This window comes from Eleginops maclovinus, chromosome 3 (assembly GCF_036324505.1).
Source record: "Eleginops maclovinus isolate JMC-PN-2008 ecotype Puerto Natales chromosome 3, JC_Emac_rtc_rv5, whole genome shotgun sequence".
Classification (NCBI taxonomy): Eukaryota; Metazoa; Chordata; class Actinopteri; order Perciformes; family Eleginopidae; genus Eleginops; species Eleginops maclovinus.
In genome coordinates this window covers 18,557,112-18,583,066 of record NC_086351.1, presented here as the reverse complement: position 1 = coordinate 18,583,066, position 25,955 = coordinate 18,557,112, and the positions used below count along the sequence as shown (strand labels likewise).

General features: G+C 41.1%; 3 protein-coding genes across 4 annotated transcripts; 2 read left to right on the top strand and 1 right to left on the bottom strand.

The window, feature by feature from the left end:
• Positions 1-1,716: 1,716 nt before the first annotated feature.
• tbc1d31 (TBC1 domain family, member 31) lies at positions 1,717-11,704 on the top strand. Its single transcript, XM_063878227.1, has 23 exons — positions 1,717-2,122; positions 2,777-2,917; positions 3,278-3,393; positions 3,525-3,703; positions 3,938-4,089; positions 4,731-4,890; positions 4,972-5,172; positions 5,264-5,437; positions 5,569-5,648; positions 5,760-5,906; positions 6,557-6,690; positions 6,800-6,933; positions 7,020-7,199; positions 7,289-7,521; positions 7,637-7,709; positions 7,835-7,914; positions 7,992-8,127; positions 8,230-8,322; positions 9,055-9,183; positions 9,373-9,567; positions 9,709-9,778; positions 9,879-10,073; positions 11,095-11,704. Exons 1-23 carry the CDS (start codon positions 2,052-2,054, stop codon positions 11,247-11,249), a joined length of 3,228 nt encoding a protein of 1,075 aa, XP_063734297.1. The 5' UTR covers positions 1,717-2,051; the 3' UTR covers positions 11,250-11,704.
• A 2,981-nt stretch (positions 11,705-14,685) lies between these two features.
• Positions 14,686-20,506, top strand: LOC134862458 (protein FAM83A-like). Of its 2 annotated transcripts, none has more exons than XM_063880406.1 (6): positions 14,686-15,053; positions 15,146-15,274; positions 15,859-16,013; positions 16,201-16,368; positions 16,983-17,104; positions 17,568-20,506. In XM_063880406.1, exons 1-6 carry the CDS (start codon positions 14,723-14,725, stop codon positions 18,853-18,855), a joined length of 2,193 nt encoding a protein of 730 aa, XP_063736476.1. In that variant the 5' UTR covers positions 14,686-14,722; the 3' UTR covers positions 18,856-20,506. The 2 variants fall into 2 exon arrangements, with proteins under 2 accessions (XP_063736476.1, XP_063736475.1); XM_063880405.1 differs by having other exon boundaries at positions 16,980-17,104.
• On the bottom strand, positions 19,413-25,534 carry zgc:101716 (uncharacterized protein LOC492784 homolog). Its single transcript, XM_063880407.1, has 8 exons — positions 25,319-25,534; positions 23,186-23,287; positions 22,135-22,278; positions 21,302-21,352; positions 20,691-20,835; positions 20,351-20,489; positions 19,965-20,097; positions 19,413-19,847 (listed from the first exon to the last, which is right to left on the bottom strand). Exons 1-8 carry the CDS (start codon positions 25,421-25,423, stop codon positions 19,674-19,676), a joined length of 993 nt encoding a protein of 330 aa, XP_063736477.1. The 5' UTR covers positions 25,424-25,534; the 3' UTR covers positions 19,413-19,673.
• Positions 25,535-25,955: the final 421 nt, after the last annotated feature.

Genomic DNA, 25,955 nt, shown 5'->3' with positions numbered 1-25,955 from the left:
TTAACCTTCATTTGCAAAGCAACTAGTAACTAAATAAATAAATGTAGTGGAGTCAATAACAAGTACTTCAATATTTTACTTTACTTTTTTAAGTACACTACTTCAGTACTGTGACAACATTAATGGCATTTAGGTGTGCTGGTGAGAATACTTTTATGATGTGATACAACCCAGCCTTGATAATTTTAGAGAAATACACTTTTTTTCATGAGATGTAGAATTGCTCACAGTAAACTTGAATATTCTTTCAAATGTAATTGTTTGAGAATAACAAAATCTAGAGTTAATTGGCAGTTTTCTCTATCTTTTTACCTTATTATTATTATCAGATTGGCTTACATTGGTTATAATAATCATTGTGTTGTTCATACTGTAGGGTTGTTAAAATAGACACTAACTTGGCAATCCTCACAAGTACCACTGATGAAGTCATATTTATTTTTTTGCTTCTCTTAACAAAATAAATGTTATATATACCATTTATTTTTATTTTAAGTTGTTGGTTTATGTTCTTTTATAATTATTAAGTAATTGATACGATTATTGATGTCACTGTATAATATTTACCTTACATTCTGTTGTATATATTTTTATTCTATTTACATGCACATAGACCGATCCATTTACTTGGTCACTTTCAAAATTCTCTGCCTCATTTAGCTTATTGTATCTATATATTTTTCTGAAATGTATATGGTTAACTTCATTTGCACTACTTGTAGACTGGTATTGTCACATAACCTGCAATATGTTATTCTAATTTATCCTACTCCGTTCATTTTTGCACTATTTTTTGTCTTATGTCCGATATAATATGTTGCATTGTTGGAGGAGCTCGGGACCTAAGATTTCCATTGACATAAATACACTGTAGCTACTGTGCATATGATAATAAAACCCTTGGTTCGTTTCCGGCAATTAGTTTGAAAGACACATTTCAAAACCGGATGTCCTGGTTTTATCTCACACCAACATAAACAGGCGTTCCCCACGCGACAGTTTACTTATCCTACGGCAAACACCTGTGGAGGGGTCGAGCCAATGAAGCAGAGAATGTGAAACTTGTAAATAAAACTAAAAATAAGCCCAGTGAGAATCAATACTGATAAAAACTATCAACTGAATCATGTTCTTACTTCACTTTATAACTCGGATGTTACGTAAATGTTTTCAGGGTTTTGATAATAATTGTTCAGCTAATTCAATATTCTAAGGGGTACATAGGCCTACTGACTAGGTAAGGATCAGAACTGATCATAAACGAGTTAATTGCCGTACGTTTACACCTAAGGAATTTGCTTTGGTGTACGGTGGTGCAAACATAATGTTGTGTTTATAGTAAAGGCAGTAAGTTGCAAGAGAATATAAAAAATAGAACGATTATAAAAAGAAAATATAACAGAAAAATATGTATGAAACTATATAAATAATAAGAATAAAGACAATTAATTAAACAAAAAATATACAAAAAGAAATAGAACACATAGGAAACTGAATGCTGTGATGCATAGACTGATTTATTGTTTTCCCCCCTTTTCACTAATAAGAATATAACAAGCCTATACAAATCACAAAATACATATTCTTACAGTTTAATATTGCACACTTGACTGTCACACAGTTTATTAGACGCTATTTCTATAGGCCATGAGTATAGTTTTGAACTACAACTCCCATATTGCCCCGCCCTTTGACGTCATCTTTGGGCGCCTAAATAACCGTTCTCTAAACAAGCAAAACCTCTCCTGAAGCTGAAGTTAAAGAAAACTCTTACTAAGCGTAGAGGCTGATAACCTTTGAGGGGACTGTTGAACTTTGATTTACACCAAATGGTACCGCGCTTTACGGCTTTTATTGCCGTAACTTTAAACTAAATATAATGTTACCAAATTAAGCGCATTCAAAGTTCGCGCTGTTTGATCCGCCTTTAAAGAGAGATCAGCCTGTTAGCTAGCCATGTTGCTGTAAAACGCGGAAAGAACATTAACTAAGTCAAAGAGCATATTCTGTTGTGTATGTTTATGCTTTGAGATTAGACAGACGTCTTTAAAATGGAGGTGACGGATATCGGAAACAAAGAAGAGGGGAAAGTCTGGCATCGAAAACCAACACCAGGCAAAGGGTAGGTGAGATATCCAAAGGATGCACCTGGTTAGTGGTGTAATGTAACTCAGTACATTTACTTGATTAAAACATTGGGGTACATGTTATTTACTTGAGCATTTCCAAATGATGTTCCTTTATAATTTTACTCCAATACATTTATTTAGTTACTTTGCAGATCTAGGTAAATACAAAATATAAATTGACATGTACTTTATTATAGGATAACCTATCCAGTAGTGTATAAAGTCATTCAAATAAACCTTTACCAAGTACAACACTGAAGTGATGAATAAATAATTGCACCAATAATTTTAATACAAAAATAAAAAATGACATACTAACCTACCTATGGTACTTAAACTATATGTTGATGCTAATATATTTTGTATTGATTGCAGTACTTTGACTTATTATTTTTTACACCGTAGTAATGCTTCTTTTACTTCAGTAAATAATCAGAGTAGTTCTTCCATCTCTGCATATCCATGGTTCACTGAAAAGTGTCGTTGAGTTTGTATTTCTCCTTTGTAATGTGTGTGTTTTTAATTATACAATTCAAATTCAGCATGCCGTTATAGTTTGCAATTAGGACTATAATAAAGAACCATTGGTTTATCACACCAGACATTAACAGTGTAATACAGATGGTTGGTTTGTTTATCCTCTTCAGAGTGTTGGTGACGGTGGTCCGCACTGCTCAGCAGGCCAAGATTGTGCGTTTCCTCCATGTGACCTTTGACACCACAGGGGACTCCTTCCTTGCTGGAGATCACCATGGCAACATCTACATCTTTGACATCAGTAGAAACAGGTGAATGAATGTGCTCAAACACCCCAAAATAGTTGTGTTTAAGACCTTCTTGAATATAATGGTCCACTAACTGGAATTACTCTGCACACTTGTCTTATCAATGCTAAATTATAACGTATTTAATACTGACAATTCTAATAGTAGCAATAAAGGAGTGAGGAATACACTCTCAAACCTTTTATTTTTCCCAATTTTCTTTTTAATATCCAAGCACATAATAAAAAGGACATACCTTTATTTCCCCTTCTGATTTAGAGCAAAATACAATTGCCTTGAAGTGATCAGCCCTTACTCCTTAGACTCAACGTGCTTTCACATTTATCTGAGCATGTGTTTTGCATTTCCTCTTTAATGGGGCAGATTCCGTCTGGTGCAGAAGACGGGGCAAGCCTGCACTGCTCTGGCATTCAGCCTCCGCAGGACCACAGAGTTCCTAGTGGCCTTGGCTGACTACACCATCAAGTGCTTTGACAAAGGTAGAATACGACTTGTCCCCACTTTGTTTCGTTCTTCAAATAGTTATTTTCATACGTGTAAAGTCTGTTTTTTGGTTTTAAAGACCTTTTTCACATGTCTCATCGATGACTATCTATTTGTTTCATTGCAGACACAAAGCAGCTGGTCAGTTGGATGCGGGGTCACGAGGGAGCAGTTTGTTCGATCTCTGTCCACAGCTCCGGTCGCTACGCCATCAGCACTTCTTCAGACACAGCTCAGCTCTGGGACATGGACACCTTTGAGAGGAAGAGGAAGCTCAATATCCGACAGTCTGTTGGCATTCAGAGGGTAAACATGCATAACTAAATGCAAAATCAGCATTCACAGGTTGCAGTTTGATCTCATCGTGAATGTTAGCATTAAATCCAAATAGTGATTTGGGTTTTATGGAGTGGGCTGCACAATAAGGGGAAAATAATGCCATATAACATTGTTGAATATCGTTACAACCACATTTTGCCATCAGTATGGTATGCAAACGCAAGTATTCCTGGAGACAGCAGACTGTTGTATGTGTTGCAGGTGTTTTTCCTTCCTCTCAGTAACACCATCCTCAGCTGCTTCAGCGATGACTCCATATTTGCTTGGGAGAGCGACACGCTGTCCTGCAAATACCAGCTCCCTGTCCCCGACTGCGGACCCAAAGTCTCCTACAAGGCCTTTGCTGTCACGCGGTGGGTCTTTAGCATCACAACCACTAATGTTAGGGAATATTTTGCTTAGGTGTTTAACCTTTGACCTAGTTCATCATTTTCTCCTTCCTCTGTCTTTATTCCCATGGCATAGTTCTTTGGCCTTCGGGTTGCTGTAATCCCCCTCAAGGAGGGCAGCTTGGGTGCTTTGTTGTTGTAAGTCTATGACTGAGCACAAGGTGACATGAGATAGTTTATTGTTTAGGGACATCTAGAAGCCCTTCTTATCTGGAACGTTGGTTCCCTGACGTACATTCTTTTCCCATGTACGACAGCTTTGGTTAGATTTAGGATCCATATTTGTTTAGTCTCGCTAATAATTAATGTTGATGATACACTCTACTGGTTAAAACCTCGGACTGCAGTAGAGATCTTGAGAATTGGTCGGGCAACCGCTTTGTCAACTCGTGGCTGCAGCAGATGTTTTGTCAATTCTCCGGCCATTAACTTCATAATAAACCTTCAGTGTTTGCCATCAAAGTTCCAGCGCTCCCCCTGTCTCTCTGAGTTTCTTATCCATTGCTCCAGAATGTTCCATTACAGCTAACTACCTCAGTGATTATGTAGCTTTCCAAAGTAGTTTTTCATGATTATATTTCCCACTCTGCTCACTGTGTCTGCAGTGATGGGAAGAGCCTTGCTGCTGGTGGGCGTTCCAACCTGCTGCACCTGTGGTGTCTGGACAGCAAACAGCTGATCAGGGTGATTCAGATGCCCTCGCAGGTTCGAACGGTCCGACAGATGGATTTCCTGCCGGACAGCTTTGACGGAGGAGCCAGCCAGGTGTGCTAAATGTTCAACATCATTACATTTCTCCACAGCAAACATGTCTGTTGCTTTGAGCATTTCTTTTTGTTTATGTAGACGCTGGGTGTATTGAGCCAGGACGGTGTGATGCGTTTTATCAACATTCACACCTGTAAGCTACTGTTCCACATGGGTTCCCACGACGACGCCATCACCACAGCAGCGGTCAGCCCGAATGGCAGACACGTCGTAGCCATCATGGATAATGGCAGCATCAATATCTACAGTGTTCAGAGTCTCACTCAGGAACTAAACAAGGTGGCAGTGAGTTGTGATAGATAGAACATCAATGTACGAGAACCAAAAGTGATGTAAGATGTTATTCTGTGTGTGTGTGTCCCTTACCCAGCCTCCTCCCTCCAAAGTAGCAGTAGTCTCTGGTGGTGGAGCTGATCAGGACTTGTCTAACTTAAAGGTCAAGGTCAGGTCAGAGGTCGTTCAGAGACCAGCCAAGAGCTCAGGCAGGCGGACGCAGGTGAAGATACTGAGACCCCCTGCTGGCTTTACAGCTGAGGAGAAAGAGGTAGGAGCAACACTCATCAGTTCTGTAATATATTGTATTGTCTTCATTTGTTCAAATCATAGAAGTTTTCACTGCAAAATATTTGTTCTCTCTTTGACGAGCTACAAGGAGCTACTGTTGTCTTTGAACAGAATGAACTGCCTGCTGGTCTGAATAAGAAGAGATTGGTTGCTCTGCTCAAGGGCTTTGGAGAGTATCCGGCTAAATACAGGTGAAGATCACCACAGGATGAGGATTCAAGCACCTACCTGATGACTACCATGCCAAATTTGTTACACTTCATGATAGATTTACATGATTCATTTGCATTTCTGTGTGGCAGGATGTTCGTGTGGCGGTCTCTACTGTGTCTCCCGGAGAACCATGCGGCGTACAGCAGTCTGACTGACAAAGGCCTGCACTCAGCCTACCTCACTCTGCAGGATAAATACCCCATCAAAAGCCACAAATTACAGAGGGGGCTACAGAGGTACTTGCGCACACACACACACACTCTCACACACACACTATTGCCACTTGTTGCAGTGTTTTCTTGTTTCTGCTTCTTGTCATTTTTCTTTTTATCCTTTTTTTCACTTAATTTTTTTTTAGAGAAGAGTATTAAGGCCAGGCCTGAATGGGGAACATTTTTTATATTAAAATTAGGGTTAGGGTTTCAATATATTTGATAACACTAAAAGTTAGATTTATTATCGACATATTAACTCTATTCTTAAAATACAAAAAAAATCAAATGTTTTGGTTCATTTGTTTTCATGCCGAGCACATACTTAAAATCCAACCATATTCTCGCCCCCTTGACTGTACTTTTTAATTTGATTTCACTGTACAATATTTAAATGAACATTCTGTTCTTGTATATCTTTTATATATTACTTGCATATTGGTCTTGCAACATTATCTGCACTATTTTATTCTGTTTAATTTTATATCAAAGCCTTTGGGTCTTGACTGAGATTTGAAATGTATTCTCTGCTGTACGGCTAATTCTCAACATTTAATCTTAATTCTCAACATTTAATCTTAATTGTCAACATTAATCTTAATCTTAATTCTCAACATTAAATCTTCTCCCCTATTGCCTGACCCTGTTACTGATCTTTCTCCTCCACTCCACAGGGTTCTGTCTGCCTTAGCTCACTGGGCAGCCATCTTTGGAGAGGCGGAGTACCTCCCCCTGGTAGCCTTTCCTTTCGTCAAACTCTTCCAGAACAACCCAATGCTCTGCTTTGAGGTGGTGGCCACTGTCATAGGTACTGGGTGTTTGTATTTATCATTTTCCTAGCAACAGACATTTGAAAGCCTATAAGTGTTTTTGGCATGTGCTTGTGAGTCCAGTATCTTTTTAATTTCTTTGCCCAGTGAATTGGGGTCAGCACTGGTTCGAGTACTTTCCCAACCCCCCTCTGAACATCCTGAGCATGGCGGAGAACGTTCTGGCTCATCATGACAAGGAGCTGCTGCAGCACCTGGTGGACTGCGGCGTCACCTCACAGGTAACAGCAGTGCGCGGGACAAGCGGGCTGACCCTAAACATGACACACCTATGTGATGCTAAGCCTTATTATGATCTCTGTCCCAGCTCTACGTGTGGCCCCTGCTGGAGACCTTGTTCTCAGAAGTTCTTACTCGTGATGAGTGGCTCAGGCTCTTTGACAACGTCTTCTCCAACCATCCATCCTTCCTGCTCCTGGCCTGTGTGGCCTACGTCACCTGCTGCCGTGAGCCTCTTCTGCTCTGCTCCCAGAAAGAAGACTTTGAGGTAAATAGATAAAGTCCGCCCCTAGTCAGTAACTTTGAGTCCTCCCCTATCTAACTATCCTCCATCCCTCCTGTTTCTTTTCCTCTCAGTATTTCTTCCACCACCGTAACAACCTGGATCTGGGAGCCATGATAAAGGAGGCTTACCAGCTCATGGGCAGCACACCGGCTGACATCCATCCAAGGACTTTGCTCTCCGACTTTACACCACTGACACATGGCCAGTACCCCGTGTTCAACCACTACCCAGAATTCATAGTGCAATACCAGAGCCGTGAGAGGGAGAAGATACGACTGCAAGAGATGGAGTATCTCCGCGAGAGGTGAGCGTATAGCTAGTATTGAAATTCTTAATAAGAAAGGCGCACTTGCATATTAACTAGCTATGTGATTGTTGTATAAAACATTTCAAGCTGTAACAGATGTTTAACTCATCAGGCAGGAGGTGTCGGCACTGCGCACAGATTTTGTGCGTCGCCAGGCTGAAGAGGAAGCTTATTATGCACAACAGGTAGATATTCTTATTATAAATCCATGATAACCACATCATTTGTTTCTCGTATCTGCATATGAAAACAATCCTGGAATAGAATTATAGTGAGCTAATTATTTGATTACTTCTTCATATGAACACAGGAGCTGTTGCAGAAGGCAGAGGAACAGCGCAGAAGCATCCTGGCACAAGAAGAGGAAAAACTCACTCAGCAGAGGGCAAAGTACGGGCACAAGAAGAGAGAAAAAGAGTGATGTGATTTAGCAGGATAGGCTTCTGACACGGCTCCATTCTCTCCAGGTTGGCAGCCATGAAAAGAGAGCTGAAGGTGAAGGAGCTACAGCTGCTGGATGCAACCAAAAGACGGTTCCTGAAACACCAACAGGAACTCAGAGCCTCGCAGGTTCAAAGACTGGACCAGGAGATCAGTAAAAAGGTAACCTGAGGAGATGCATTTGGGATGGGATTGTCTCTATTTATTTAAATGAAGTGTCATTTTGATCATTTACCCAACCAACACCCAAATGTTGTGCTACAGATGGATCTCCGGGAGCGAGAAACGGCTACAGCAGTCCAGGATCTAGAAGTCCGACAGATGGAGCTGGAGGCCCAGCGGAAACGACTCGAACAGGTGACAAAGATTCAAAAGACTTGAAATGAAACGTATTTTTACTCTCACGCCTTGTCTTTTGTAAATCCTCCCTCCCTCCTCTATCTGTGTGAGCATTGATTCCCCAGTGATGTCTCCTCTGAAGCCAGTACCCATGTTGGAGTTAAAAATACTAAAAGCATATGTTATGCTTTCTCATGGGACATTTAGTAGCACATGTTTGACACTAATCCCAGGTCAGCCTCTAAGTTTTTTTTCTCACTGTTATGACCGGCTCACAGGCCACAACAAAAGGTAGATGCACAATGGGTATCGCGAAAACAACCTCACATTTATTAACATTAATCCCAAACGTCACTGCAGTGGAGTTCGATCAACACTTGGTTAACCTAAAATTACCCAGGCTGGGCGAGGGGGAGGGGATCAAGGAGGGAGTATCCGAGTGAGAGTCAGGGAGAGAGCCATGGAGCGACTGTGACTCCGGGCAGCTGTGTTTAAGTAGGTCCTGGGGTACTGGCCAGGTGTCCCCAGTTCACTCCACTCAACACACAACACACAACACACAACATTTTTTTTTTTTTAATGAGGGTATAAGTCGTACCTAATATAAGATTTCCCAGTGATGTAGCCAAACATAAAGGTCTGTCAAGCTTAATATTTAGCTGACGGAATTACCGATTAACTTCCAGCAGGTAATACAATCCGTGTTTAGCTTTGTCATCATTGTAATAATTGTGTGTTTCCATCCTTCAGCACCTGTTTAAGGAGCAGGAGCGCATTGGACGGGAGGTTGAGGAGGAGGTGGAGATGAAGATGAGGAAGGCACAAAGAGAGGAGGAGAACTACACAGAGCTGTTACACCACACAGAGACGAACATGCAGGTTAGTAGGACTTCCCAATGTGCAGCCAGTGTGATATTATCAACATATGTCAGTATTTTCATACACTTGAGAATTCATCTGACTTCACGAGAAACTATCAAAGCCACGCTGGCATGGAAAATCTGGTTTTGGCCCTGGTACGGGGGAGCTCCCCTCGTATCTGTTAACTCTCTCTCAACACGCATGCAGGCCCTGGAGGAGTCCCTGGCGGAGGCATGCCAGCTGGGCTTGGAGTCAGACTGGCAGAGAGAGGTGGCGGAGCGCCTGCAGCAGGTCGACGCCGAGCAGCAGAGCAAGAGGGAGAGACTGGCAGAGAGTCACAGACGAACCCTGGCAGAGGAGGAGAGACTGGCTGACACCATGAGGGATGTTGCAGGAAGGAAGGTGAGAACAATACGAGGATGTTTGCCAAGACATCAAGTATTGTTAATGTACAACTTCTAAAACTAATAGCACAGGCTTTGCTATTACCTTTCAATTAATATTTAAGTGGCTCTTAAGAAATTGATACTTGCTCAATTGCAGTGGGATGAGGTAATGAGTTCCAGAGCTCAGTTACAGGAGCAGCTTCATCCCCTGTCTTCAGCAGAAACAGGTACTACTCCACACACACGCTCATCTGATTTGGCCTTTAAGCTGACCTGTGTAATTCATCCAGACGTGTATCTAATGTACCAGTGTGTGCTTTGTCTCAGACGTCCGAACACAGATGAGGGTAATATCGCCGTGTTCCACCAGAGGTCCTCCTCACCGACCCCTACCCGCCACTTCTGTTAGTGTTGGAACCAGCGCTGCAGGTCCAGCATTTTCAGCCTCCTACCTGAATCAGGCAGGAACCAACATGGTGTGTCTGAACAGCCGATCCCCTTCAGAGAGCACCTCCACCGTCTGTAAGTCATTGTAGAGATTCTCCTGTTTTCTTAAGGCTTAACCAACAGGTATGTTATGTTCATAAGGTGAAGAAACAGACTGCTACACTTCAGATGACTCTCTGGTGAAGAGTCAGAAATGCAAATCCGCACAGCAGCAGCAGACTTGTGTTAACCACCACCAAAAACAATGATCAGTTGCAGAGATAACAAGATGATTGTAGTGTGCCTCAGAGCGGTTGGTTATATTTAATACAATTTCATCATTATCTATTTACAGAGCTTGTTCTTTTTACATTACATAATACTTGTTAGATGCTTTTATCCAAAGCAACTTGCATGCATCTAGTACGGTGGACAATCCCCACAGGAGCAATTTTGGTTGAAATGTCTTGCCCAGGGACACAATGACATGCTGACTACAGTGAGACTAGAACAAGCTCTCTCCTGATCCAAAAATCAGCGCATTATCCCACTGCGCCACAGCCTCTTTTTATATATAAATGCGATCAATAGTTAATTATAATACATTTTTTAAATCATTTAATTCATGCCATCAGTTGTGTTTGAATGAGAGGCATAGCGTGGGCTTTTTCTATTACTAATAAAACTGATGGCTGGCTAACGTTTTCGGGGATACAGTAACACAGAGAGTGGGAGAATTTATGAAAGTGTGGGTACGTGGTCGCAGGTTTTGCAAATATTTACTTGTTCCTCATCTAGCTGGAGAGTGGTTCAATTGGGTAACAAAATGTTTGAGAACTTGCTAAATATTAGAGCTGCATCTAACGTTGTTTGTTAAAAATTAATTTGCTGTTATTTTTATCAACCAATCCATTAGTTGTTAGCAGTAAGAGCAAAAAAAAGAAGAGACTATGTCAAATTGCACTCAAGATGTTTATGTTTATCCTTAATATAAGGTAAAAGGCATCACATCCTACCATTTGGGAAGCCATTAGTTATTGCAGATCTAAATATCATGGCCAGCCTTCTCTTCAGTTTTCTGTATGATTAATGTTCGTCTTTCTTCGATTCCTGACAGTTTCCTTGGACCGAGGTCGGGCCCATCTGGACAGCAGCGAGAGAAATCTGATGAAGGAAATCAGAGAACTGAGACAGAAGCTGGCTGCCAGAGCCAGAGAGGGCAGCTCAGCCTCCTCACCGTCTGTCTACACTCTGTCCTCTGTCTCCCAGTGACAAAGTGATCTCTGTCTTTATCACAGAAACATATTCCTATCTCAGGCTACATCAACAGAAACAGATGAAGGTACAGCGAGCTGCTGCCTGTCATTTTCAGAGTGCTCCTGAAGCATCCTCTAAAAATCACTTCCTCGTTCTGTGTCCATTCACTCCTCTGACTGTTCCCTGGTCATAACCCTAATAGCCACCACAGTTGCTGGCCAAAACAGAGCTAGGAACTTTATGATCGCACGCCGTCTGCAGCCACTGAACATTCCCCTGCGTGACAAAGTGATGCAAAATGTGTTATTGTTCGTCCCAATTTAATGTTCATTTGTACACTTTCTACTCATAGTTGTCAGTTATGTAAATATTCTTGCTGGTTCTCCATTTTGAATTTTTATTTCAAGGAATTTTCTTCGATTTGTCTTATTTATGATCTGGTTTGGATAAAATCTTTTTTTAACTCCTAATTCCACCTTTTGTCTCATTTTGCTTTTAAAGAATGTACACTGCCTGTCCAAAAAAAAGGTCACACACTCTAATATTTGTTGGACCGCCTTTAGCTTTGATTACGGCACGCATTCACTGTGGCATCGTTTCCACAAGCTTCTGCAATGTCACAACATTTATTTCTGTCTTGCATTAACTTTTCGCCAAGATCTTGTATTGATGACGGGAGATTCGGACCACTGCGCAAAGTCTTCTCCAGCACATCCCAAAGATTCTCAATCAGGTTCAGGTCTGAAAATGATGTCTCATGCTCCCTAAACCACTCTTTCACAATTTGAGCCCGATGGATCCTGGCATTGTCATCTTGGAACATGCCCGTGCCATCAGGGAAGAACAAATCCATTGATGGAATAACCTGGTCATTCAGTATTCAGGTAGTCAGCTGACCTCATTCTTTGGGCACATAACGTTGCTGAACCTAGACCAGATCAACTGCAGCAACCCCAGATCATAGCACTGCCCCCACAGGCTTGTACAGTAGGAACTAGGCATGATGGGTGAATCACTTCAGCCGCCTCTCTTCATACCCTGATGCGCCATCACTCTGGAACAGGGTGAATCTGGACTCATCAGACCACATGACCTTCTTCCATTGCTCCAGAGTCCAATGTTTATGCTCCCTAGCAAATTGAAGCCGTTTTTTTCAGACGTTATCGCCGATCACCATCATTCAAGATGTTTTTCCGACCACATTCCTTCCTGGAAGATGATGTTTCCCCACTGTCCATCCAGTTTTTAATAATCCGTTGGACGATTTGAGTAGTTTCAGCAATCTCCTTAGATGTTTTCTCTGCTTGATGCATGCCAATAATTTGACCCTTCTGAAACAGATTAACATATTTTTCACGACCACAGGATATGTCTTTCGACATGACTGTTTAACAAATGAGAAGCTACTTACTGCATCAGTTAGGGTTAAATAAGTTGTTGCCAGCTGAAACATAATCACCCATGCAGGAATTATGTAATGGGAGGCTTGGGGGTGGGGGCAAATCTTACCTCGTCAGAAGTAAGATTTGCTTCTTCTAGGATTCTAAATGTTTGTTTTAATGCTACTGATGGACAGTATTTTTACACAGCAAGTAAAAGATGTGTTGGTTGTGCATTGTTAAAAACAACAACAAATACCAGGTCTTACATTAATCTGCGTAACGTTTTATTTTTTAAATAGCAAGTTTCTGAGGAATAAATAAGAAGCTAGCATTAGCCTTCCAAATATTTTAAATAACACTTAAAGTAGGTTTGCCCTGTGTGTTTACACAAATGCAATCAGCTGGTATAACTTTATTTATTAATTTGACCTTTATTTAAACAGATATAACCAACCGAGATAAAACATATTTGACAACAGCAATCTGACCAGGAAAGCCAACAAAGTCATTTGCCTTGCACCGGTCAATACATGCAATAAAGTGCAAAAGGTATGAAATAAAAATAAATATGCAAGCATCATTAAAGAGTTTTGATACATACAAACAGACAACGGACATGACAAGGTCTTTGTGTTGTAGTTTTTGAGTCTGATGTACATTCTGTAGCGATGTTTGTGAAGATGATGAAGAAGTCTCCGGAGAACCAGCTTGTATATAATAAGGTTTATTACAACAGCATAGTATCATACACCAACACGGGCAATACGAGGTTCCCAGAGCCAATTGTGGAAGTCCCCCCGAAATGTCTTTGTGCATGCAATATATAGGAAAAAATGTGTGTGTGTGTGTGTGTGTGACCAAAGGAGATGTTCTATAAGAATGTGTACCCACATAAGGAGATATACGTTTGTCCTTTTCTTACTCATCCATGGAGCCCTCTGGCGTATTCAAGATGTTGTTATGCAATCTCCTATGGTCACCCCAGATGGGACTTTCTAAACAACCTCTTCTCTGCACTCTCTATGACCTCCGAGAGTGCCTAACTGTATATGAACCGATTTAACTACCTGTACATCTGAACAGATCTAATACACCACAAGGCCATCCTGCAGGTCATGCAAAGACCAAGGGCTAAAACGCACTTGGTATATTTAAGTCCAGCCAGTTATTGGATCTAAGATCATTGGGGATTTTTCCGCAAAAGGAAATTCAGAGATTCCTTTATGTACTTGTGAAACTGACTTTATACATTAAATATTCTGATTAAATAATCCTGCTCATAAAGAGAGAACTTCTGCAACATATTTTTTAATTGAATAGTGAAATACACAAGCATCTACACCTCTAAGAGTGTATTACAAAGAGAGAACATGCTAAATGCAAATCCAGTTCCTACTTTAGACATGACTATAAATTAGGGATGTTTGTTTCGTTGTTTGTAGTTTTGTATTCATGCTCGGTGTGCTTATGACAATCAAAAACAATCTGTCTCCTTTCATAAACCAGACGCAGATCAGGTTGGACTTTGCCCCAACCAACAGTGTTGTCAGACAGCTGAGTAGGCACATCTGTGTGTCTTTGCTCCTCGATGGGTGTGCCTGGAACTATCTGTATTTTTCTTTGCTCCCATAAACATCCAGGTGCTGTTTGACATGAGCCGTAACGACAGCCATCCCCATTCCTGTCACTCAATCCTTTCTCTCCCTGCACCCATCATTTATCAGTCTTCACCTGCTCTAGATCGCTCTCAGGCCCTTGAAGCAAAACAGTTTAAAAAAAATGTGTTCATTTTATGTGAATGTGTTACCAGAAATATACACACGGTGCCTCATAGAGGTATGTGTTAAAGCAGAATTTCACAAATAAGCGTACCTATGAATAAATATTTGCTACACATTTCCTTGTGAATTCTCTGCCTTTTCCTTACATCTCATTGCATAACTGTTGCTCCCACCTTTCATCACGTGTAAACATATTGCCCTCAGCTAGGGCGGGTCTACATTTTTCTCCTTACTTCTATATATAGTTAAACCAGTAGTTCTTTCATTGATATGTCAGAGTCACCCAGGATCACGCACCGCCTGCTTCTGGTCGAATAATTGTCTGATGAGAATATTTTACCTCCTAAACTTAACGACAGTAAGTCCATCACACATGGATGCTAGCAGCATGTCAGTGCTGTGGTACAGGAGGTCAAAGCCCCTGGGGAAGGTGAGGAGCCGGGTTCAGGACCTCCGCATCCCCTCCTCTTCGTGCAATGACTTCAGACCCGCGTTGGACCTTAGCCACAACGAGAGCGCCCGGCTGGCGGTGGACTCTCTGCTCAGCCGGGGTTTAGAGGGATACCGCGAGATGCTGAATGCAGAGGTAGAAGTGGACTTTCTCTCAGAGCTCGAGAAAAGTTACATCCTGGAAAATGGGAAGGATGGACGCACAGGTTGTTAATGTTTGTTTTTAACAAGCTCTTTGCTGCCTGTTATTTTTTAACATAAAATAAAAAATCATTCCTGGTTTTGTTTCTTTTTCTAGCTGGTCCTGCTGTATGTGATGACGGAGACGAGTTGGAGGGCCTGTCTGCTGGCTCCCAGTCTCCTACACCATGTTCTGCAGAGTCCACTGACGATTCCACTGTGGCCAATCTGGACCTGAGCCCCAAAGGTGTGACAAATCAGAATACCTTTTTTTGTCCCACATAGGGGACATTTACATTGTTACAGCAAAAGTGGAGATAGAGACAAATAATGAAGCACTATGAAAGGAAATGCAGAGGTGAGTCATTGGAGTGAAGTCAATGACTTTAATACAATCTTTCTGATGATTCAACTCTGATAATGTTCTTTATTTGTGAAAACAAATCGACGTGAATATGTATCATTTTTATATATAAAAGTCAGCAATCATAAAGGTGTTAACACTGCTTGACTTGCAAAGCTTCAAACAGTTCCTTTAGCACCTGAATTTTAAGATGAACAAATCTTTTTTATTTTGTGAAATTTGGTTTCACATATGATGAACAGCATCACATGATTCATTTCATTTTGTGTGAGATTGACTTTTGACAAGTCAAAGTTTTAATTTAAATCTAAGGTAAATAAATGTCTTCATCCCATGTCAATTTTAAGATAAACATGTGATTTTGAAATTTTAAGTCACAACTTCATGTGAAATGTTTTAGGAATGTGTCAAAGCATTGTCTTTTTCTCCTTCGCTGCGCTCTCCAGTCATGTTCATGTCTCTTCCAGGTGTGAGGTGGACTCGTTCAGTCCTGGCTGTGCCCCTCGCTGTGCCCCTCGCTGTGCCCCTCGCTGTGCCCCTCGCTGAGCTTTTTTTCCAGTCCGACTGCACAGCAGCTGGCATGAAGGACCTGGTCAGAGGGTTCATCAGGAAGGCTGCAATGGTGTGTGTGTTTCTGTGTGAGTTTGAGGAGAGCAGTTAGCGTGTTTCCTCCTGTGCCTTAAGAACATGCCATATCATGCATGCCTGCACATGTGAGGAATTAATCCTGAGTGCCTGAGTGATATCTGTCAGTACAAGTTTTTGTTATTGACCTCTTTAGTAAAATGTGACCATGTTTGTGTGTGCAGGCCCTGGCCATAGTGATGGACACCTTCAGTGATGTAGAGCTGCTCTGTGATCTTCTGGAGGCAAGCAGGAAGAGGAATGTGTCCGTCCACCTTCTGCTCGATCATCGCAACCTGAACCTGTTCCTCAGCATGTGGCAGGACCTCAAACTGGACAGCAGAAACTTCCCTGTGGGTCTCTTTATATCATTCTTTCCATTTAAATTGATTGAATACCATTTTGGTATTACAAAAATACTCAAATACAGGCTACATGCTGGCATGTTCTGAAATGTATTATTATAAATAACAAGGTAAACAGTTTTGTTTTCATTCTAAAGAACAATAAATACATTTACTATTATGATGCCATGTGCCAAGACCTAAAAACAAGAGGTATGGAAACAAACACCATTTATTTGTTACATTGAATGTCACACAACAAATGTTTTTATTTCCTTAACTAGTTGATGTGGTTGCTGCTGGAGGGTGGAGACACTAGGTTGAAATAAATAGAAAAAGTTGTTGTCCTAATTGTTCCTGTACATACACGTGCAAACACACACACACACACACACTGCCAAAAAAGTTGCTCTGATATCCTTTAAGGACAAAGAATTCCTTCACAAAAATTGGCATACAAAAAGTATACATTATTATTTCCCAATATAAAAACAAAACATATTTTAACAAACTTCAGTTCTGATCATCTCTATCAAATATTCATAATATATTTATTTCATGTGTGTGTGTGTGTGTGTGTGTGTGTGTGTGTGTGTGTGTGTGTGTGTGTGTGTGTGTAGAAGCTGTCAGTCCGCAGTGTGGAGGGACAGACCTACTGTGCTAGGACAGGCAGGAAGCTGACCGGACAGGTTGCTGAGAGTTTCATCATCACTGACTGGACCGAGGTGCTGACCGGCTCTTACAGGTACACACACACATTACTGGCAAGCTATGACTTTTTATGACATGTTATAGAGTTATATTGAGATACACATTTTTAAATACATCATATTATTAAATTATAATGGTATTATAAAACGTGAATAGATACCACAGTATGACAATGTTGTGAAATGGTATACTATGACTTAGTGACATACAATACCATTATTTCTGTATTACATTATAGGTAAACTGTGATTTGTTATTTTCTCTTCATGGCATACTATAGTTTAACTTTATATATGACAATTTTCTAACAATGTTCTAACATGTCAATATGTTGTTCAATAGAACAATTAACAGGAGTTAAGCATAATGTAGTCCAACGGTTTCATATTTAGTGTTGTGTGACACACCATTTCCTTACATATTTGCTATTTATTTTTACACTATAGGTTTTTAATGGCTGTTGTATGACTTTTAATGGACCATTTTGTTCTCCTTAGCTTCTCCTGGCTGTCCTGGCAGGTCCATCGTACTCTTGCTGTTCTTGTGAGGGGCAGCGCGGTCATACCTGTCCAACAGGAGTTCCTCAGGCTACATTCCAGCTCCAAACCGATCCCTGGCTTTGTCACTTTTATCAGCGTGCCCCTCTCCCCCCCTCCTTATAAAAGATTGCATGCAGCTAAAAACGTTGAGCTTAAATCTAGCACGGCCACAACAGCATGCCACAGTGCTCCGAAAGGGCAATCACAATGCCCTCACACAAAAGTAAAAACGCTGGTTTCATGCGATCCACAGAGCACAGATTTGGAGTGCAGCAATGGTTCACAAATGCTCAAAAAACATACGCAACTGTACCCAAAACCACTTCAACCTGGAGCGCTGCAGAGTGTACATAAGGGAATACTAAAGCCTCCAGTGGGAGAGCACAAGACAAATCTTGGGAAGCATCAAACACAGATCCAGAGTCACTCAAGTCCTCTCAGCCCAACACACGTCTCATATGTTCAGTCCCAGCTCACCAGCCTCACCATCACCACTACAACTGAAAAAAATGCGAGTGCTGAAAGGTCAAACCCTCAACACGCCACTTCTCCTGTGTACAGAGAGCATAGGATTGCAAACGATATGTCTTTCAGGACAAATCAACATCACCATAATGACAGGTTTGTCTATCGGCAAAGGAAAGGGAAATTGATGCCTCTGGAGGGCATCGCCGCGGGTCCAGACAGACAAAGACAACAATGGAACTGCGCCCCCAACTTTAAACCACAGATGGACTTTCTATCGGATAAACCCAACGTCCTGCCACTTTCAACATCACCGCAAGCAAAGACAGGCCCGTGGTTCCCTTTAACACGCACGCGAGAACACACATCTTGGCTGCAAACTGAAGTATTCTCTCTAGAAAACAGGAGGCAAGATCAAACCAAGAGACACCATCAAGTTTCCCTCCAGTCACACCCTACAGCAGAGGCTCTTCAAAAGTCAGCCATGAAAGCTCATCCTCAGGCCAAGCCTCTGCTGGACTCCCAGCAGTTCTCCCCGAGGACACATCTGCACCCTTCTAAACAAGCCAGGTCCCCTCCCAGACTGAAGTGGGTGCCCCAGAGCAGCATTGACAGACTCAGACCTGTGGCCCCCCACAACTCCTTCCACACCACCTACAGGACAGACAGACCTGTGGGCTGGAGGACGTTCAACAGCGACACGAGGACGTCATTAGGAAGGAGCCAAAGCTTGACTGACAGACACAGAGGAGGCCCTCATCCAAATGTAACCAAGATTTGAAGATTAGTCTCAGCTTTGGTGTAATCATACAGGTCATCTAAAATACTTTATTCACATGAAATTGAAACTCTCTGCAGAAACCCTAACACACGCCTTTATCGCCTCCCGCCTGGACTATTACAATGGAGTCCTGTCCGGGGGTTCCCTGCAAAGACAGGCTCCACTATGTCCAGAACCCTGCCGCCAAGGTTCTCCCCCGCACCAAGCCCAGGCAGCACATCACCCCCACCCTCATCCCCCTTCACTGGCTCTCAGTCAAGTCCTGGATCCAGTAAACAACACTCCTCCTCACGTACAAGTCTCTCCATGCCCTGGCACCCCAGTACTTGAGGGACCTTTTCCACCCCTTCTTTGGGGTCTGCGGTCCTCCGACTCTGGCCTGCTCTTGCCTCTGAACTGTTGGAGACAGGATGTTCATGCTGAGTTGAGCGCAGTTTATGAAAATGCTAAGGTATAAATGACATTTAGGCAGAACACACAGATTTGTATCATAACTCAGGTTGATGATGGTCCAGAAAATAATCCTTGTCATAACTCACATCACAGTACAAAGTGGATAGTCTTTTCTGCTTTATTTAATACTGTACTGTACCTGAATAAAATCAACACAATTCTGTCAAAGTGTACCAGTTAGATTCAATCTGTTTAAATATTTCTCTTTATTAGGGGGGTATTTTGTCAGCATTAAAATGTACTGTGTGATGGGGTCTTGTTAGGATATCAAATATGTGGATTGATCACTTGGATTCTCCAGTCAATATCTTTTGCTCTCTGATGGATCTGCACAGGGACCGGCTCTTCCTGTCAGCAAACAGACATCAGTTCTCTGTGGTCGTCTGTGTCTGATGGCGGCCGTCTGTTTCTAGCACACCAGTGAGTAAGATCTTATTCCACCAGCGCTCCCTGAAGCTCTGCACAGACACACTGGACAGACTCTCCCCGTCCTGGGTGTCCTCCCTCATTTTTTCTGGGATTAGGTCCTCTGACGCCACCTGGGAGATCACACAGTGAGAAGGTGAAGGTGTGCTTCTGGGAAATGTCCACTGACTTTAAATGAGCCTCATGCCTGGACACAGCATTTATAAACAAAACCAGAAGCCCGTGCTCACCTCAGTGAGAGCCTGGAGGGTTGTTTTTTTGGGGTTTAGCCTTTCTAGCAGCTCATCTGTCTTCTGCAGGGTGCTTTCAGTGCGCTGCAACACAAAGGAGGACTGCTGCTGCCGGAGGATCCTCAGCAGGAGTCTGAGGGAGATATTCAGACACCACAATGTACAATTAAACTCTGCATGAGTTGAGCTTTGTCAGAGTCATCACAGATAAATGTGTAGCTTGGTGGGGAGGTCCAATTCTGAATATTCAATTACCTGGATGAACCTCAGATGTGTGGGACAGCTGATTTGAATAATAAGTTGTATATTTCTTGCTGTGAAGTGTTGAGTTCTATAGTAAGGTGGCTACTTTGTGCTGTGTATTAGAGTTAATAGAAACACTTTACCTTGTCCTGATGAAACAGGTGCAAGCTTTCAGCCAGATTCTGTCCCCATCCAGATCTGCCTGCTCTTCCTCCTGTTCCTTAATGTCTCCCTCATCCTGCGGTTCTTCCGCTGATTCACCACTCTGTAAAGAACAAGATCCTAATAAAGGAAATACATCCGATCAAATGAAACCAAAGTCAATTTGTTTTATTTTTCATGTACGCATGAGTTGTTTATTAAGCGAGTGCAGAAGCGTTATTCATCATATCAATAAACAACAAACATCAACAAGCCTCCTGCATAATTCACAGTTAATATATGATATGGGTGCTAGCTGAGAAGAAATGAACTCCATCCTACCTGTGGCTCTTTTGCTGTCCAGCAGCTCCAGACACATCTGTCCCAGGTTGTACCAGTGCCAGGGGTTGAAGGGCAGCACGCTGCAAAGCTGCTGCAGAGAGGACATCCTCGATGCTAAGGCTCCGAAATGCTGGTAGATCCTTACCTTTAGTGAAGGATTACATTTTAATTAAAGGAACACTCCCCTCAAATGATAACATTAGCATACAATTCTCAACATGTAACCTTGAAATCATGAAGAAAACGTTATCTTTCGCAGTGAAGGAATAATTCAGAAGAGTAAAATTCTTGATGAGTTGATGTTAAAGGGAGCTGCATTAAACATCAGCTAAACTAAATAAATACGCTTGTACGCAGGTGGAGGCTGTTTCAACATTAGTGTTTAAATATTAGTTTTATCTTAAAATGTTCCTGGGAAGTAGTGAGCATATGACTTGATGAATGAGACTTGGATTACACTGCATGAGTTTCTATGCGGGTGTTTTGTTAATTTTTTCCTCTTTGACCGTTGGGGCATGCAAAAAAAACACAATGTTTTCTTCGAGGATTCAAGGTCACACAGGGAGAGGAATTTTATAGAATGATTTGCATGTGTTCTTGCTCATGCTTACCTTAAGCAGCAGGAGGCTGATCAGGTGACAGGTGTTGGAAGCGTCTTTGCTCTGCAGAGAGATCGTGTAGATGAGTTCTAAGGCAAAGCTTCACACTGATTTCTTATCTCATTTTAATAGAGGTATGGAAATGCAAGAAGCTGGGGCACATAAAAACACCAACACATTCCTCTTTAATGCCACATAAATGTGAAGGAAATGGCAATATTAAGGCTGTCCCGGTGAAACTGTCAGGTTTACTTATACATCATTAACAGTAGTATCCCATTGAAGGCACAGAACTAACAGAGTGAAGGAAAACAATGGCTACCTGGGAGGTAAGAAATAAACGTTTAATATTTGCTTATATTCAAAGTCTATGGTATCATATAATATACCTATGTATACTGTTTACATTTAAAACTACCATGTGACCTACTAGCCGCTTCCTACATGAGACAAAATATCCCGAATGGTGAATGGTTGTTTTTTTCCTTAGCGGATTTAGACTAGTTATCTAACAATTGTGTTATTTAGTGTGTTATAGTATTTCTTGATAGTATAATAAACAAACATTTATTTTAGGACTGCACAATTTGGAAAATATAACTCATTTTTGCATAATCTTGCATTAACAATATGAGTTTTTTAAAGCATTGATACAAAACAAGGAATTTAGTATGTAGAGTACGGTTTGTAAGCCAGGATTTTGTGCAGCACTAGTATTTTCACATATGTTGTGTCTACTAAATAGTGCTATTTTGATTGATTGTGAAGCCCTACTTTTTTTTAACACCAAAAGGTATAGATAGAGGACTTGCAGTCACAGTAGGAAACGCTTATTGGAGAATTACCAGCAGGTCCGTCAAGTGCAGCGCCCGGTCTTTCTGTCCCAGTTCAGTGCAGCATCGGGCCATTCCCTCCAGCACATCTCTCCTGATGGTCAGGTTGTTGGCAGGGTTCAGCTCCAGGCAGCTGCTGTATACATCCAAGGCTTTCTAAACCCCCCCGCACCAAGGGAACATTTACATTCCTCAAAGTGGATAACATAACATGATCCATATGTGACTAGGGTTGGAACATTACAGTAAAATTGAAAGATTGAAACTTTTAAATTAAATAAAAGCTCTGATTTTGACATAAAAATGAATTGAAATAAAAAAGATGTTCTTTGCAACATAAAAAACATCTTTGAACATCTTTGTTTTGGTAGGATAACAATCTAGCCAAAACATGCCATTAGACCTAGTGTAGTAAAAATACTTTCACTATTTTTCTTTCTTCATGAAATAATTCCTGAGCTAAACTCACTAAACTAACTTTGGAAAAAGGTCCTTAAATGCACCAACCATTTGCAACCCTGCATGTCACAGTCAAGCTGCCTCAATAAGCTTCTATTAGGACGATAACTGATAACATAACTCAAATATCCAGACAGTCCAGAGTGAGTTTAATTACATATCATAATAGCAGAACTGCTTTGTTCTTTACACAGCAGATTACAGCTGTGTTTTACTTTTAACATCTTAACCTGGTTTCAAAAGGAGGTTTGGTGGGATGTAGCTCTGTGTGTGTTTACTAGTCTTTTTCCTCTTATGTTGAACATCTGTAGCACACGGCTGAATACAGTTAATATATTCCTTTTTGCTCTGTTGTGTCCATTGCAGGAATAAGTCATGTAAACAAGTACTGGATGTTGTCCAGCATCAGCTCTACAGAAGCATGCAAGTACTGGCCCATGACAACTGTTTTGCATAACAGTCCCCATGAACCGGCAGAAAGGCATTGTACTGAGAGTATCCACTTATTTTCTTTAACTTGTCTTTAACTTTACCGGTCAGTATAACAATTCCCAATGCTCATTGAGAAGTATTTTAAATGAGAGATAATCAACTGTCTAAATACCTGATAGTTCCCCTGTTTCACAGCCAAGTCTCCTCTATACTTATACACCTTCTGCTTCTCCAAAGGATCATCTGTACTGAGAGCAGAACTCTCACAGAACCACTGCAGAAAGAAACGAGACAAGAAGAAATTATAATGATTTATTCAGTTACACATTCTCTAAGCTTGGTCTGAATGCAGAACACCCTGTTTGTTTTACATACTGTTAGGGAATATTTTGTGTAAGCTTGAAACCTTTCGCTCAGGCCTGTGACCTCTTCACACACGTGACCATCGGTCTCCTCACAGCTGCTTGTGTACTCCTTGTTTTCAAGTTAGCCAGTTGTGTCCTTCCTCCCTGTCCTCCTCTGGCATAGGCTATCGGCCTTTCAGGTGCTGGTATCTTCATTAAGGAGTGGCAACCTGGGCTTCCGAAGCCTTGTTGTTTCCACAGTGGGTACAAGCTCATGCTGACCTAAGATTGGCTTTATTGTTTAGGCACAGCTAGCTCCAGTTTATCTGGACCCAGATGCTCCGGTAAATACCTTATTTGTGACCTAGATGACAGTTTAAATTAGACGTATTGTCCTAGATTGTTTAATCTGGCATTTGAAGAATGTTGATTACCCATTCGGAACTAGTTAAAACCTCTTCCTATTTTCGAGATCTTCAGAATTGGTTTGGCAACCGCTGTGGCAACCCTTGCGTACCGCAAATGTCTTGTCAATTCTCCACCCCGCAACTCTGAATAAATCCAACAGTGTTTTGCCATCAAGCTCCTGCTCTCCGGCATCTCTCTGTTTCGTCTTCATTGCTTCAGAAGTTTCCACCACACATACTATTTATAGTTTGGCTTGTCTTGGATGTCTTGTTAAATGTGTAATTATTGTTTTGTTTACTTCATCTTGGTATGTGAATATTTAGAAGAGTGTAGAGTGGTGGACTCAAGTACTCAAATCCTTAACTTAAGTAAAACTACCTTTACTGCACTGCAAATACTCCACTAAAAGTAACATCCCTGCATTCAAAAGCTGGTAAATATCAGCAAAATGTACTAAAAGTGTACAAAGCTGAAGACTCATTGTGCTGTCAAATGTTCCCTGTTTGTGATTTCATCTTATATACAATTTTTTCAAGATTGAATTTACTGCAGTACTGCTGTCGTTGTTTAAGGTTATGCTTATTTTAACTTTTTTATATACTGCTTGATATTTTACTCTACAGTATTGCATCACATTTGGTACAATACCATTTCTTGTAAGGACCACGTATATTCAAAAGGTTACCTTTTGTAAGTTTACCAGAAAAAAAACGCCTGTTTTAAGCTTTGTGATGTTACGCGTTCTTACTGATACAAGGGGGGTTTCAACAGTTTATTTACAATAAGGCCTAGGCAAAAGAAAAAAGGAGCACTTTTAAAAAACTCTAGTAACGTGGAGATAAATGATTTGCACTACACCATAGGGGTGTGTTCTGCAAAATAACTAAAGCTGTCATTTAAGGTACAAGGAGCATACCTGTTTTTGTTTTTTAAGTCGTAACTCAATTTGAGTAAATGTACTGAGTGAGCTCTATGCAGTGGCGTTAAAGTATTCAGATTCTTTACTTGAGTAAAAGTACTAATACCGCAATGTAAAAATACTACATTTCACGTAGAAGTACTGCCTCAATAATGGTACTTAAGTAAAAGTACCCATTGCAGAAAAAACTCAAAAATATTTAAATGTTTTAAAGCAAAGAAGCCAATCTTCACGTTTAACCCAATCATGGTTTTAGTCACTTACATAATGTTGAATGGTTTAATCTATACCAAATAATCATATTTTAGTTTTGTGTCAAACCTCTAGAAGAGTAGTACTCGGGTAACGTATAAGTATCTCAAATGTGTATTAAAGCACAGTACTTCAATAAATGTACTTAGTTACTTTCCACCACTGGCTCTATATTCGTGGACTTATTTAGACACAGCCATATTGTTTACTAAAGAGTAGACCACAGCTAGATAGCAGCTTCCTTTTATTCATAGCCTTTTCCCGCAACGAGACCTGGCTCACTTCATCCATGTCCAGACTCCAGCATAATCTATAAACAGAAGCTGCTTGTTTAGCCAGTAACGTTACCTTTATATTTATGGTTTGTATTGAACAGACTCACTTCTGGTTCACAGCGTTTGGCATTGTAATGGGACAGAGGCACGGTGACTCGGTCCTTCGCCTGCAGAAACACAGAGTCGTCGAACGCGCTCCCAAATATCTCCATCCTAAAAACACGACTAACTCCTTAAAGTAATATTTAACGTGACAGAAATAAATGTCTTTCTGATGCTCATAAAGGTTTGTTTACACCCTCATGGCTACCCAGTCCTTAACTCTTAAGTGCACGACGGATACAACGTCCAGGATTAATAGTTCCGGGCAGAAAGGTTCTGAGTGAGGAGGAAAATGGGTTACACACAGCAAACATGAACATACGATTGATTAAACTGAACCTCAAATACCCCAAACTAATTTTGTGAAAAGCAAGTGAGTCGTCATGGTGCCCAGCCTAAAAACTGAACCCAAAAATAAGTATGTGGCGAATGCAGCGAGGATCCGTTTCAATAATAAAATACAAAATATGGCTCAGCCACACAAAGTCAATGTTGGCCTTCATGGCTTCAAACTGAACCACATATTTAGCATAGAAATACATTTATACTTTTTTGAATAACTAGGATATGTTAACCGAGCTTTAATCGCATAATATTTGTTTAGTTAATTTGCATTTAAGTGAGCTACTTACCAATTAGAGA

Coding starts and splice junctions, on each gene's coding strand:
- tbc1d31 (XM_063878227.1), top strand. CDS start 2,052: ATGGAGGTGACGGATATCGGAAACAAAGAAGAGGGGAAAGTCTGGCAT. Junction 3,704..3,937: donor AGTCTGTTGGCATTCAGAGG/GTAAACATGCAT, acceptor TATGTGTTGCAG/GTGTTTTTCCTTCCTCTCAG. Junction 8,323..9,054: donor AGCGGAAACGACTCGAACAG/GTGACAAAGATT, acceptor TCCATCCTTCAG/CACCTGTTTAAGGAGCAGGA.
- zgc:101716 (XM_063880407.1), bottom strand. CDS start 25,423: ATGGAGATATTTGGGAGCGCGTTCGACGACTCTGTGTTTCTGCAGGCG. Junction 22,279..23,185: donor TGAAACAGGGGAACTATCAG/GTATTTAGACAG, acceptor GGGGGGGTTTAG/AAAGCCTTGGATGTATACAG. Junction 20,836..21,301: donor TCAGCCTCCTGCTGCTTAAG/GTAAGCATGAGC, acceptor CCTTCACTAAAG/GTAAGGATCTACCAGCATTT.
- LOC134862458 (XM_063880405.1), top strand. CDS start 14,723: ATGAGAATATTTTACCTCCTAAACTTAACGACAGTAAGTCCATCACAC. Junction 15,275..15,858: donor TCTGGACCTGAGCCCCAAAG/GTGTGACAAATC, acceptor TGTCTCTTCCAG/GTGTGAGGTGGACTCGTTCA. Junction 16,014..16,200: donor TCATCAGGAAGGCTGCAATG/GTGTGTGTGTTT, acceptor TTGTGTGTGCAG/GCCCTGGCCATAGTGATGGA.